A 15,586-nucleotide genomic window follows, 5' to 3' on the forward strand; every position below is an offset into this window, starting at 1 on the left:
AAAGCAGACAGTGACGCTGTGTGTGTATACAATATCTGATTCAATTAGAGTGAAGGAGAGATGGCGATAGCGCTAGTATGAGGCATTATCCCTTAACTGTTGAATGTTAGGATTTAACGTAATACGCTTTGATATCATTTGAATTCTACTATGTTTGCTGAGTTAAAAGATGAATATACTGCCAAGATCTGTTATTTAACTACTGTCTATTGACTCATGGGACAATTTTATGGGGAGGAACTAGAAATTCAGGTGATGGATTATCAATTCCAAAAGTACTAAAAATGTTGCACAACAAAACAGTGACGTTACTCATACGAGATCCTATCAACCCAAATTTCGTCAGCATTATGCCGGACATCCGGTGACTAAACCCAGAGAGCAGGTTAGGGGACTTCCTGTGTATGCTGCAATAACTAACAAACTGGAACGACAGGTTGATGCCATGATGGGTTGAACCCAAACTTGCTACAAAGGTCTTTTTATGTCTTCGGATATGCAAACACGATTGATGCAATCTGACATGAAGAAACGGTGCCGGGCTGGACCCAAATGCAGGACTCCGAGATGAGGGCATGATGTTAGGCGTAGCTATATTCAAAGCTGCGGTCGAAAGCAGTCCGAGAAGGCAGAGGTACAGAAACGCTAGGCTAGGCAGGATCCAAAAGACATACAGCAGGGTCCGATGACTCTGGGGCAAACTAACAAAGCAGCAAAGTCTGATGACCAGGAGACAAACTATGAACAAGAACTTGACTATGAAACATAAGCTAAGACACGACTAAACTGTGGTGGCACAGGAACGCTGTGACGAGGATAGCTCAACACTACACTATTTTCAGTGGTGGAGAATTCTACTGTCAGTGAATGCAACTCACTAACTCAGGGCAGGACAGGTGTCACCGCCAAGAGCAGTCGCAGCGGCCAAGTCTTGCTCATGACACAAACAAGAATGAAACGAAAACATCGATTCTTGTCATCTTTGGTAGCTTCTGAGGACATCATGTGCAAACAGGACCGGCGTTTATTATTTCTACAGTTCCTTTTTCACGCTCTCCTGCATTGCGCTTTGCCAGTCACCTGAACCGCAAGGAACAGCTTCGACCTGTTTTGTTCCATTGTTCTGCCCTCCCCCGTCTTTCATTCAAGACTTAAATTAGTTTACAACGCAGAGAGTTGACTTCTTAGACGAGTTGGACATGAAAGACACACGCACAAACGTCAACGTACAGACGATTACGCGGCATCAACAACGACGCGGTGATCGTTTCGGTAGCTTGGCAAAACAGTCAAATGTGTTAAATGTTGCTGTATTCTTTGAAAGGGGAGAAAGTCGCATTTGCATTAATACAAAATGAAAGAAAGCCAGTAGTCCTAATGGAAATCTGCACATAAATAACTGGATATTATTGCTATTATACTGAAATGAATATCAATTCGATTGAAAAGTAAGTGTTAACTACCCGAGTCAAGGTTGGAACTTGTCGTGTGGAAAAAACGTTCAGTGCTTCAAAGCATGTTTGTTGCTTGTGTTGCCAATTTAAGCTGAAAGCATCGCCGGGCGTCTGATGCACGTACCACACGTGTATTGGCGAATGTAGACGCCGCGTGATATTTTCTACATTATGAACGGAAGCAGCTTTAAAAGACGCTGTCGCTTCCGGCGGATCGGCCGCTTTCCACTTTGACGGGCCTGCGTGCTGCCTCGTTTTCGTGTCGCTCGGTGTACCTGCCTCGATGAACATTGTTTTATTTTCCTGTGCATCATTTTAATTGCACATAGATTCCATTGCAGAGAGCGCATTTCTTCGCGACGAGATGTTGTGCAGGCGACACATAACTTTTATATGGGTAGAAGCGTTTTGAAGGTGAATGCATAATTTCACTCTGACACTTGTATTTTTTTACACATTTTTCTCATATATATATATACAAGTTTTACTAAGAAAGAGCACATTTGACAGCTAAGATGTGACAGAATTTCCATTAGGCTGCCTTTATTAAGCGTTAATTACAAGTCTTTTCTCTTCCCTAAAGCGTATAGCGAGCAAGCATTTGAATAGGCTCCCAGTGTATTTAACAGTATAAATCAGGGGTGTCAAACTTGTTTTTCTCGCGGGCCACATTGTTGTTCCGGTTTCCCTTAGAGGGCCGTTATGACTGTGGAATACAAATATTTAATCATCTCATCATATTTACATCATCAATTTCTGCAATAGTTTTGGAATCAGAAATCAAAGATAATGTGATTTTCAACTACTGAGGTTTAGTAACACAAAAATGCTTGGAATATCTCAACTTGATCATTTATGATATACGACAATTTGAAATTGACACTCTAGATTTGGCTTCGCGGGTCACATAAAATCATGTGGCGGGCCAGACCTGGCAGCCGGGCTTTGAATTTGACACCTGTGGTATAAATCAAGTAGATTCAGAAGGTGGAAATCTTTTCACCGGCAGTACTGTGGACAAGTGGTTAGCATGTCCATCCATACATCCATCCATCCAACCATCCACCCATTTTCTTAGCTGCTTATCCTCACAAGGGTCATGGAGAGTGCTGGAGCCTATCTCAGCTGTCAATGGGCAGGAGGCGGGGTACACCCTGAACTGTTAGCCAGCCAATCGCAGGGCACATAGAGACAAACAGTCGTACTCACAATCACACCGAGGGGCAATTTAGAGTGTCCAATTAATGTTGCATATTTTAGGGATGTGGGAGGAAACCGAAGTGCCCGGAGAAAACCCACGCAGGCACGGGAGAACATGCAAACTCCACACAGGCGGGGCCGGGATTGAACCCAGGACCTCAGAACTGTGAGGCCAACACTTTACCAGCTGAGCCACTGTGCCACGTGATGAGCACGTCTACTTCAGAATTCATAAGTTCACGGTTCAAATACAGGCTTTGACCTCAGTGTGAGTCTTGCTTCTCAAGGCGGAACGGTGGGTAAAAATTTTTTTTTACCTCTTCGCTCCGTAGTGACCACCACGGCGACGTGTTCCTGGCCCCAACCCACGGCGGTGCGCGCCACTAGCCGGAACACGTAGGCCTGCTCTGGGGTGAGTCCCGTGACGGTGAACTGGCGTCCGTTGGAGCCCACCTCCACCGTGGTCCACTGCTGAGTGTCCCTGCGTTCCAGCCGGTAGGCGATCTGGTAGCCTGGAAAGCAACAACGGGAGGGAGGAAAATTTGTCGTCGGTGTTGTGTGAGGTCTTTGGAAATTCGTGCTGGAAATGGCAAAAAGTGGAGGAAATAATCGTTGCGACGAGGAAGAACGGAAGATCATTCACACGCTAACATTCTCATGTACTTTACATGTACAACCTCTCATCTTACCTCTGGCTGGGAATCAGCGTGTGCACTCTTTTTCTGTCAAGTGCAGCAAGGCATGGAATAACACGAACACCCCTCAACATGTATACACACACACACACACAAAAGCATGTCTTATGAACAATACACAGTCAAGCTAATTAGTGAAATGTCTGCACCTTGCGTGGGGAGGGGGTCCTCGGTTTGTATTGGTTTGGAAATATGTGGTTTCTGGAGATGGGTGGAGTAGCCCAAAATGGGCATTCAAGTTAAAAGTACTCCAAATTACTTGCACAAGTACTCGGTGGAATATCCATTTTCTTCGCCACTTATCCTTACAAGGGTCACGGGAGTCATGGAGCCTATCCCAGCCGTCATTGGGCAGGAGGCAGGGTACACCCTGAACTGGTTGCCAGCCAATCGCAGGGCACATGGAGACAAACAGCACTCACAATCACACCTAGCGCCAACTTAGAGTGTCCAATTAATGTTGCATGTTTTTGGGATGTCAGAGGAACCAAAGTGCCCCGAGAAAACCAACGCAGGCACGGGAAGAATATGGAAATTTCACATATGCGGGGCTGGTACTCAGATTTGTGAGGCAAATGCTCTCCACCGTGCCGCCCCAGCGGAATAACATTTTTCTGTTTTTTAAATTGAAGCGTGGTCGTCAAATGGAGAAACTTTGAAAATAGGAAATAACAAGTTAAGAATTTAGGCTCACTTGGAAAAGATTACATAAACTTTAACTTGTTTTCTTAAGTTGGAAATGGAATACTTGTAGGCTGGAATGTGGATATTTTTCAGAAGAAAGACATGACAGTGCATAATATAGCTATTTGGTTTCCTAGTCTGTAAAGGTTAACACGGGGTGAATGTGAGAGGCGGGGCAATAGTGGGGGTCCTCCCAAAACATGCATGCGAGCATCAGTGAAGATTCTAAACGTGAGCGCGAATGCATCAAAATCTCATCAATATTCGTTCACTCGTGGAGAACGTAACCGCACTTCGGCCTCGGATTGAACCGGGATCGGTTAAACGATGGCACCGCGATCAGCCACCATTCCCCTCCATTACATAAATAAATAAATCGGGTGGCGAACGCTTGGCTGTGAGCATTCGCGCAATGAGCGGTACGTATCTTTACACTGAAAATCCTACTCAATTCAGGTGAGACCAGGCTCAGCGCGATTGGTTAAACTGTTCCAACCATAATCTTCTGACAGCCTCCTAATCTGCTCGCCTTTCGTGATAATCTTATCAGATCGTCCGATTGTTTGCTCAACGTACGCGTCGGTCGAGGCAGATTACCGGATAACCGCGAGATGGCAAATCCGGCGGCATCAAAACAATCACTTTCGCAGCTCGTAGTTATGTACGGAATATCTCCGGGACATCCCCGGCGATTAGATCTATGCGGATAAATCTCCATTACAAAAGGGGATTGTGTCATTTTCGTAAAAAAAAAAAAAAACGCCCCCCCAACATGGGAAAAATGTAGTGCATAAATATTTCATGCAGCCCGCTGGCTTTTGGCAAAATGTGTGTCGGCGGCGACGCTAGCAGCTCAGCGTGCTTGGCTGCGCTTGTATGCTTCATGAAATACTCATAACCGCTGCAATTTAACAAGCTTGCATGCTTGTGAGGGTATTTTTAACATCGTTCTACGTCAAGGAACATACAGGATGTCTTGTAGCGTACACCCTGACATTCATCAGCACTTAGCTTATGAACCGTACTTATCTTGACCCGGAGTGTAAAACAAACCAACGGTCTCAAGAGTTCTATTACTACCCATCGCAACAGTTACATATTTTTAAACCGCAGGATTATAATTCAATGGTAAATGGAGAAGGTGGTTCCTGTGATGACTGGGATGCTTTTATGGCTGTTAATAAACGGGATTTATTCACAAGTGTTTATTTGAACAAAATCTGTTTTGAACCATTTGAGTCAAGTTATGAATTAAGAAAACATCCATCTATTATACGAACTGCTTATCCTCACAATGGTGACGAGAGCGCTGGAGCCTATGCCAGCTGTCAATGGGCAGGAGGCAGGGTACAGCCTGAATTGGTTGCCAGCACAATCATTCACACACAATCACAATTCAGAGTGTCCAATTAATGTTCCATGTTTTGGAATGTGGGAGGAAACTGGAGTGCCCGGAAAAAAACCACATATTCACACGAAGAACATGCAAACTCCACACTGGCGGGGCCAGGATTTGAACCCTGGTCCTCACAACTGTGACGGCAGACGCTCCACCAGTTTTTACACTGTGCTGCCATTAAGAAAACAACAAAAAACAAAAATATTACTAGTCTTCTTGTTTTTTTTTTGCTATCTCATGGGGATTTTGCCCAAATTAATAATTGTACAACATTTGAATAATGTTTCATTTTATTTGATATGCTTCAGTTATTATTGAATAACAGAGACCTGCAACAAAACAATATTTTTGATTTCTTAATAAAAATGCAATGTTTCTATTGATTTAAAATGCTAAAATAAGGCCCAGGAGAAATTTTTCATTAAATAATCATAATATAATTAGATTTCAACCTAGCACGACTAGTATTTTCTTTTTGCTTTGCATTAATTAGAACACTTTTTTTGTGGAATTCTACACAATTCTTCTCAGAATAGGACTTTTTTTTTTTGGTCTTAATAAATAAACCCTGAAAAAATAATAATGCGGAAAGTGCCAGGAGAGAAAGTTAATTACACTAAAATAAAAGTATAATAGAGCAGTTATTCCTGTTATGTAAACACCACTCTACAAAAAAAAAAAAGCCAATAATCCATCTGTTGCCTATCTTGTCGGAAATATGGTCGATTGATACGCATAAAAGAGAATAAATCTTTTTAATCCAATTTGTAGGGATTATAGTAGTATGGACTGACAAACAAAAGTCTTTTGAGCAAATGCATTTAACATTGAAAAATCTATAAGTCCGGGACAAAAAAATGAATGGATGGAATTAAATTTTGTTTAGTGATTAACCAGTGCAGACTATATTGTGTAGTACTGTACAGCACCAGGATGGAGACAGTGCTCAAGGGCACACAGCAGCTATTATTCACAAAAGGCACCTTGCGCCAAATGAGATTGTACACTTTATGTGGACTTCGCCCCGATGTCTCCGTTCGTAAACACACACGCGCGCCGCGTGTCCGCGCAAGGACACAGCAGGATCGCGGGCCACGTGGGCGATTTCTGCTGGCGAGCGGCATCGCTCTAAACGTTAAGCTGGTGCATCGTTTACACCGTCCCGCACAGATCACTGCCCCGCTGAGAGGACAAGCGTTTCTCCACCCTTGACGCAGACGGATACTAACTGTACCACAGAGAAACACACGCACACAAACGCGTATGTCATCTGCTTTCCAAATGAACTTGCACGCCTGAAACCTCACCATTAATCTGCTCCTGAGTGTGTGTGTGTGTGTGTATATATATAACAAACATTATATTAATACTTAACAATGTCAGTCCCACTCTCTTTCAGACCCAAATTCTCGATTAACTTTGGCCCAATTTTTAACATTCGAAAAATCTTTCACACACAAAAACACAAACCTTCACTATTTTAGCATTAGATTTAGAAGAGATGAATGTGGGTGATAAAATATCAAATATAATATGAATAAAATACTTTCTGTCAGGCTCCAGACCGTCTCCGGTTTGTATTACACGCTATCATAGTATGTCCCGTCAGGTCGGGTTGCGAGGACCGTGATTTCCGGCCTACAAGCCGCGACTTTTTTCACACACTTTCAACCCTGCGGTTTATGCGGTGATGCGGCTAATTTGTGCATTTTTTCTAATGGCCGCAAGGGGGCACTCGAGCGGAAAAGGTAAGTGCGAGACCGAATATAAGTGCCGAGGAAGTGACTTTTACCGGCCCGGCGCTGTTAGCGCTGCGCTAGCGTGTTACTGTCGTGTCTCACTGATTTTTACCAGTATGTTTTTTTTTTTAACCGGCCCTTTTAGCGCGGCGGCACTAGCGTTAAACTCTCTGTGTACCGTCTTTCTTTGTAAATATCTCGTGTTTCAATGTAGGCACTTGCGGCTTTTACACAGCTGTGGCATACATATGTACCAAATGGTATTTCCTTTACAAATGTACTGGGTGAGGTTTATAACCAGGTGCGCTCTGTAGGTCGGGAATTACGGGACTATATACGTGTAAAATGATCCTCATAGTATTGCGCATATATTTCAAGACTTTCTTTTTGTCTCATTTTTCTACCTAAACGATTCATAGGACCGGTGACTAAATTACAGTCTGTATTAAAAAAATGAAGCTGGTGTGAATAAGTTTTATTTTGGATAGCTACATTGTGTCTCCTTAAATTTTGCTGTTTTAATAATGCAACTTTTTCCTCATTTATATTTGGTTTCAATGTGGGCACTTGTGGCTTTTACACAGCTGCGGCCTATGTATGTACCAAATGGTATTTCCTTTACAAACGTACTCGGTGAGGCTTATAACCGGGTGCGCTCTGTAGGCTGGGAATTACGGTACCTCGCTTTACTACAGTCTACAAAGTTTCTCATCCCTACTGTGACTGCTGTGGCAAATATTTTGAAAATGTAAACATCTCAAAGGTCAGCCAATCACGGCCACGTTTGCCCATCCCCCTACATTGTTTCATCATCATCCAATTTTATGTCCAAGGTGGCCTAAAAGCGGGGCTGCCGTGGCCACCAGGAACCAAACGGAGCTTTAGTGTGTTGCTGTCCTGTAGGCTGTTAGGATCCTGTCCTGTGAATTCTGCCTGGCAACAAATTGTGTCTCTTGCATGTGACGCAAATGCGCAAACTAACAATGAATAATAGTAATAATAATGAAAAAAAAAACATCAATAAGAGTGTACCGCTATTCATCTGTAATAGTCTTGGTGTTATATACACTTATATGACATAAAAACATGACTGCCACGGCTAAGCAAAAAGCTAAAAATACAACCATTTACACGTTAGCTGCTTACTTTTTAAATGTCACCTTTTGTTGTTTTTGCGTGAGTGACTTTGTAAATGCAGATTTGTCCTTAAGCTCCACTAAAGGAAACTGCTGTGTGACAACGCTTGGTCATGCGCGTGTCTGCATGTTTGCGTGTTTGTGTGCGTGTTCAATACCTAATATGATCCCGTTGGGGTTTGTGGGAGGCTCCCACACTAGCTTGGCTGACGAGAGGCGGACCTCCGGAAACACCACCCTGACAGGCGGTCCTGGGACTAAAGGGGCGAGAAAAATAAAAATGACAATTGGCAGTCGAGCGGACCGCTAATAACATACAAAGTATTTCCACATCAAGCAGTTACATTTAACGTACGACTACACGTGAGCCGGCTTTTGCCCTCAACACACACGCGAACAGAAGAGAATGAGTGTCATATACATTTTTAAGACGTGTCTCTAAAAGACGCACAAAATAGAAAATGTGATTTTCATTTAACCTCACGGCGTCTGCCTTTGAACCTGACAGAAGTACATATTCCGCGCCATCAAATACATGTCACTGTGACTCATGCACCCACGTGCACCCCTAAGACACACACACTCCTACACACAAGTGCACAATGCAGGTTCATTATACTCTGACAAATTGACTTGTTGAGGGTTCCACCCTGAAATGAGAAAAACCTTTCAATTGTGACAGTGTTCAGTCATGTGTGTGTGTTTGTGTTCTATTATTTAAAAAGTGCAGTCGAGGTTGGCGTGGTGGTTACTAGCGCAGATCCGTGCCTCTTCCGACGCGAGCGCGCACAAACAAGCGCGCTCTGACGCTTCCTTCGGCACCCCGAAAATGGCGCCTCTACTCTTCTAGGTTGACTTTCGATGAGATGTTGACGCGGGCCCGAGTGATTCTTCGAAAGGTTTTGAACAAAAGTGCTCCTATTGAACGTTACCATTATCATCACACATGTTCTCATAATGTCGAAAGCCCATGTCCAAAATAGGTGGATAGGAGGATCTACATGCCGTAGATGAAGTACAAATACACTGCGTGTATAATTTCCTGTTACTGTGGCTAAAAAACACATCAAGTGTAGAGAGTCTCCGTTGCCTTCTTCTTCTTTTCCTTTCAGGTTGTCCCGTTAGGGGTCGCCACAGCGTGACATCTTTTTGCATCAAAGCCTATCTCGTGCATCTTCCTCTCGTCCTCATGTCCTCCCTCACAACATCCATCAACCTTTTCTTTGGTCTTCCTCTCGCTCTTTTGCCTGGCAGCTCCATCCCCAGCACCCTTCTACCAATATACTCACTCTCTCTCGCCTCTGGACATGTCCAAAACCATCGAAGTCTGCTCTATAACCTCGTCTCCAAAACATCCAACTTTGGCTGTCCCTCTAATGAGCTCATTTCTAATCCTATCCAACCTGCTCACTCTTCATTTCTGCTACCTCCAGTTCAGCTTCCTGTCGTTTCTTCAGCGCCACCGTCTCTAATCCGTACATCATGGCCGGCCTCACCGCTGTTTTATACACTTTGCCCTTCATCCTAGCGGAGACTCTTCTGTCACATAGAACACCAGACACCTTCCCCCAACTGTTCCAGCCCGCTAGGACCCGTTTCTTCACTTCCTTACCAGACTCTCCATTGCTTTGTATTGTTGACCCCAAGTACAGTATTTGAAGTCGTCCACCCTCGCTATCTCTTCTCCCTGGAGCTACTCCTCCTCCTCCTCCTCCTCCGCCCCTCTCATTCACCCACATATATTCTGTTTTACTTCGGCTAATCTTCATTCCTCTCCTTTCGAGTGCGTGCCTCCATCTTTCTAATTGTTCCTCCGCCTGCTCCCTGCTTTCACTACAGATCACAGTATCGTCTGCGAACATGATGGTCCAAGGGGATTCCAATCTAACCTCATCTGTCAGCCCATCCATTACTACCGCAAAAAGGAAGGGGCTCAGAGCGGATGGATCCCTGATGCATTGATAAATCATTTCCAATCAGCTTTCAACTTGCCAAACTCTCCTCCTTATTTCTCATCCGTTCCTCTCTTTGTATTATTATAATATACTCTAGCTACAGTGGGTGGCACTGGTGGAACGGTGGAACAGCTGTGGAGCGTTGGCGTCATGGTTCTGAGGACCGGGATTCGAATCCCGGTCGTCATGGTTCTGAGGACCGGGATTCGAATCCCGGCCCAGTCCGTATGGAGTTTGCAGGTTCTCCACGTCACCGTGTGGGTTTTCTCCGGGCACACAGCATTAATTGGAGATTCTAAATTGTCCTTAGGTGTGATTGTAAGTGCGAATGGTTGTTAGTTTCTATGTGCCCTGTGATTGGCTTGCGACCAGTTCAGGGTGCATCCCGCCTCCTGCCTGATGACAGATGGGATGGGCTCCGGCACTCCCGCAACCATCGTGAGGATAAGCTGCTCAGAAAATGGATGGAGGGAGGTAGCTCCAGCAGCCAAAGCAATGCCCTCACAGTTGCAGTATGTCGTTTCGGGTTCATTAAAATGATAATATGTGCTGCATCCAAAATGTTTCCTGATAAGACAACCACAGATTTCAATTTTGTACTTGCTGGAAGGGGCCCTACCGTCTTCTTTGGTCCTCAGTAGCACGGCGCTGCTGGGGGGTCCATCACCCATCCTTGTGTATGCCAACACCTGCAGCGCGTATACCGTGTACTTCCTCAGCGCGCCGAGAAGCAGCGACGCGTTCCTCTCGCCTTCCGCCAGAAGAACGCTGGGGGGACGTTCCGAGTCCTTCTCGGCGTACAACACCTGAACATTGGGGGGGTAAATGGGGGGAAAAGAAAAAAAAAATTACATATACAGTGAATCATAGTTCATTGCGGGGAATGCATTCTAGATGTCCCTGCTATTGAGGTGAAAATTTGCAATACAGAGAGATCATCCAACATTTATTTATTTATTATCCCCCCCACCCCCCACATTTTTATATACAAACAGAGAAAGAAACGAGAAAAAAAGGAGATATATATTTTTTTTACATTCATTGACAGTGGGATAATAATACCTTTATAAATGACAGAATAGGAGAGTTTGTCTCATCTCCAATTATCTAATCTAGTAGGTCGTTCTCAACCAAGTTCATACCCATAAGTGAGCAAAAAAAAAAAAAATACCTTAAAGGGAATACAAGAATAATCATAATAGTGAAAAAAAGAAGAAAAATGATACCACCTCTAAGCACCTTACAACAAATGTTTCAAAAACAATGTACAATGATTTACATATTTGCTTCAAGTAAAAAAAAAAATGTATGTTTCAAATTTTCTTGGTATCGGAACCCTTGCGTGATACCTGTTCTGACAACAAGACAAGATGCAATACTTGTGAGATGAAAAACTAAAAAAATTAAAATTAAAAATATACACTGTAAAACACGCACAACACATAATAATAATAATAATAATAATAATAATAATGTCAACAACAAAAGTGGGAAATTTTAAATTATATTGAGATAAACTCATCTAAGAATTATAAGTACATTTTAAACAAACCACGATTGTATTTGAACAAAAAAAAAAAAAAGAAAAGAAAAAATTGCAATCAAAAGCTGTATAGAAAATGCTGTGTATAAAAAGTAGTATTCAATATCTGCATTCAAAAGGCGGAGCCTGGTGGTGTATTTGGAATGTAGGAAGAAGCCAGAGTACCCTGAAAAAACCCACACGGGCATGGCGAGAACACTCAGGAAGGCCCGAGTCAAGATTCCAACCCAGAACCTCAGAATTGTGAAGCAGACGTGGTGTCCACTCTTCCTCCGTGTGAATAATAATAATAATAATAAATTAAAAAAAAAGTCTCCCCAGGCTTCTCAAACTCTTTGCCTCACCTTACAAGAGCGCGGAAAGGAAAATGTCAGTCGTGACTTGAAGGGAGCGCCGAGCGAAAAGTCAGGAGGCGCTGGTGGCGGCTGGCAGGAGAAACTATCGGCCGTCTAATGGCGAACGGAAGCGAGCGCTGTTGGCAGTCGCCTGTCGTCTCTCAGCGCAAGTGGGCATGCTCGCACGCTGCCACACACACCAGGGAACAATGCAAGTGTGCCAGGCGCTCGGGGGGCTAACGGATTGTATAAGCAGATTTCTATTTTTTTTTTTTTTTTTTTAAATCTCCAAACAATGGATGCCGTCGTTACTTTGTTTCCTGCATATTAACGCGAGCATGTCAACACAAGTGGAAACAAATCCCCCTTTATTCATTCCCTTTGCAGATTAAGACACAGACACAATTTCAACATCGCATTAGCCAAAATAGTTTTGTTCTTCCCCGCCGCCGCAAAAACACCGACAACAAAGCTACGTGTCATCTCTTTGTGCTAGATCAAAACAACGACGACGACGTGCATGATAATAAACCCTCGGGGGGGATGTGAGGGGGAGGCTGCGAAAAGCAGCGGTTACAGTGCGGCGCGTGACGGCGGAAAAAGAAAAAAAAAAAAAAGGAAAAGATGACTACGTCTTGTGTTCGTCTACCTCTACTATTTATCTACGTCCTGATCTCGATGAAGAGGTTTGTGACATTGGGCAGCTTTGATAGATTGTATTTTTCTTAATGTGGCTGACACGCTAATGATGGATCGTCTTCATCTTCACTTCTGTCATGCCGATATATCTTGCCGTGTCTTATGGCCTTGTAACTGCTTCCTCTTCTTTTTTTTTTTTTTCTAAGTAGCATTTTGGAATAAGTTCATGACGTATTTATAAGTTTGTCACGCATAAAGCGGCTCAGTGACAGACACATTTTGAGCAAAAAGGAAGATAACGAAAGATTGATGTCTGTTCAGATCATGGGAAGTTATCTCTGTGAAAGCAGAAAAGCTCTCTACACGTCTAGGTGGAGGTTTGAAGCCTCACCTATGTTTTCTCTCCATGTCTGTGAATAGGTGGGCGGGTGGGTGGTTGGGGGGGGTGTCACAATTTATCTAACTTTAGAGAGGAAGTAACACACAAACGAATAAACCTGACAAAGACAGAAAGGATGCATGTACTGTAGTTTGTTAAAGCCCAAGTGTCATGCCTATAAACATTCTAAAATAGATATTGAAATGAAAAATACAGACATTATTCACGCACGTCATCCATGCGCAAAGTTGCGTAACCGTCATTCGACATCCAAGTGGCAGCCATATTGGCCACATCTCCCTTCTGTGACGTCACCCTGGACATTCGCCAACGAAAACACGCTGTGCCACTTACTATGGGAGACGAACACGCCCTTTCTGACACGGAAGTTCTTTTCGAAGAAGAGAAGATCTCACAACCGAGTGACGTGACCCAAGCAATATCACCCTGTTGTTCGGAGCCATATTTAGATGATATGCGGATCACTTCTAACTAACTACAGACTCCCAGACGGTATGTATGAGCCAGCCCGGCCGAAGCCACGCTCGGCGTCGACGGGTACATCGACACATTTAGCACCCCTGACTTACGTACGTGGATCTTTTGTTACATTTTCAGAGGATTACGCCCCCCCCCAAACTATTAGTATTTTTTTTGTAGCTACTATGGGACACGGAAGCTCTTTTCAAAGAAGAGAACATCTCACAATAGTGTAGTGACCGGGGCAATATTAGCCTATTGTTTCGAATCATATTTAGATGATATGCGGATCACGCCCAAACTGGATGCGGCCAAACCACCTCTCCGTCCGATTCACCTCCGCGCGGCGTAGATGAGCAACCGGACACAGCGCCGACGGGCACATCGACACATTTAGCACCTTTGACTTACAGACGCGGATCTTTTGTTACGTTTTGAAAGGATTATGTCCTCTCCCCCAAGCTCTCGTCCTTTGCACCCGTGCAATCTATTTTTAATGACGAACCGGGTCTCTTGGAAACTTGTGAAGGGTAAATCCATCCTCCCGAGTGTTTAAACAATATCCAGCAATGCAACGAGCCGGCATTTCGGCTAAAACGAAGGAACAACGAGCTACCTTCCCGCAGGTAGAACGAATAGAAAGAAACGAGTCTGCTTGAGGGGGGGGTCCTGCCATGTACATCACTTCCTGCTTCTTCTCGAAAAGAAATCCCTCGAGAGGATTTTCATGGTCGGGAGTTGCAAAAAGCCATACATGTCAAAATCATGTTTTGTGGTGAAAAAACGCATAGGTCCATACCGGCTGCTGTTTTTTCATTAATAACATACTAATAATTATACATTTCTTGAGAGTGGCCCTTTAAAGTTGCAGCAACTTGAAGTTATGTTTAAATAACACGACTGGAGTTACTGGGCATTACATCATGTCTACCTCTTTTTTTTTTCCCCACAGACGTGTCAGAGTTCGGGTGTCTGTGCGACGTTGGGGGTGTGTGGAGGAGAGAGTTAATGGTGTGTTGTTGTGTCATGTGCACCTTGTATCCAAGGATGGCCCCATTCCGCCTCGCCTGAGGGACGGCAGACCACATGAGCAGAATTTTGGACGAACTCACGGCATCAGCAGTCACATTGACAGGAGATCCTGACGGGACTGCGGGGACACAGACACATATACACACATTTGAGTGTGTGCGACTTCACGCTACCGATCAATCCGGTTCTTTATCTGAATCACCGGCACCATCCCCCTGACAGTCTTCCCCTAGGTGAGCGAGAAGTAAAGAGTACAGGGGAGAAGGAGGCAATCTGAGGATAAGGTAGTGTGTTCGTCTGGTTCACTTAGATCCCGAATTGCGTGTTCTCAGGGTACCGAATCGATCGCAACTGGACTGTTCTGGTTGTGTTAGAAGACGTTTTGCCTCCAATCTGAGCTGGCTTCATCAGTTCTTCCAATAAATAAAAGTAAGGCTTGGTCAAGATGGTTTAGCCCGAGTTGGTGTGGAGAAACTCAGCAAATTATGCTTCAAATTGGAAGCACGCCCCAAATCACCCATGGTATCATTCTTTTGGAATGCAAAACAGAACAGTATCTGGGATTGCAGCGAGGTCACTGTATGCCAACATGAGTCCAAAATTAATATTCCATTCATTTGGAAAGTGGTAGTGGAACTGCCTGAGGGCCAAGGAGACCATGTTTTTCTTTTTTATTTGTTGTAGCCAAATTATTGAGTTTCTTTGGAATGGGACGTAAGGACGGGATTGTATGTGGGGGGGATAGGTGGTGTCGTAAGACACCCACCCCCATCCCCCATTAAGGGACGCTCTTTCCAATGGATGAGATGGAATTGGAAGTGTTAGTGGAAAACAAACATGACATAGTTATCTCTCTGATAATTTAGGGAAAACAAACACCAAAGGAAAACATTCAGTTAATCAGTTTCTCTGACTT

General features: G+C 44.0%; 1 protein-coding gene across 2 annotated transcripts in view; it reads right to left on the reverse strand.

The window, feature by feature from the left end:
* sdk1b (sidekick cell adhesion molecule 1b) overlaps window positions 1-15,586 on the reverse strand; it is a 305,535-nt gene that overhangs the window by 28,160 nt on the left and 261,789 nt on the right. For both annotated transcript variants that reach the window (XM_061829010.1, XM_061829009.1), the window contains 4 exons: window positions 14,673-14,788; window positions 10,882-11,068; window positions 8,466-8,564; window positions 2,972-3,166 (listed from right to left, as the gene is read on the reverse strand). In XM_061829010.1, the coding sequence (XP_061684994.1) occupies window positions 2,972-3,166; window positions 8,466-8,564; window positions 10,882-11,068; window positions 14,673-14,788 (597 nt within the window). The remainder of the gene's footprint in view (window positions 1-2,971; window positions 3,167-8,465; window positions 8,565-10,881; window positions 11,069-14,672; window positions 14,789-15,586) is intronic.

Source organism: Syngnathoides biaculeatus, chromosome 9 (genome assembly GCF_019802595.1).
Source record: "Syngnathoides biaculeatus isolate LvHL_M chromosome 9, ASM1980259v1, whole genome shotgun sequence".
NCBI classification, from domain to species: Eukaryota; Metazoa; Chordata; class Actinopteri; order Syngnathiformes; family Syngnathidae; genus Syngnathoides; species Syngnathoides biaculeatus.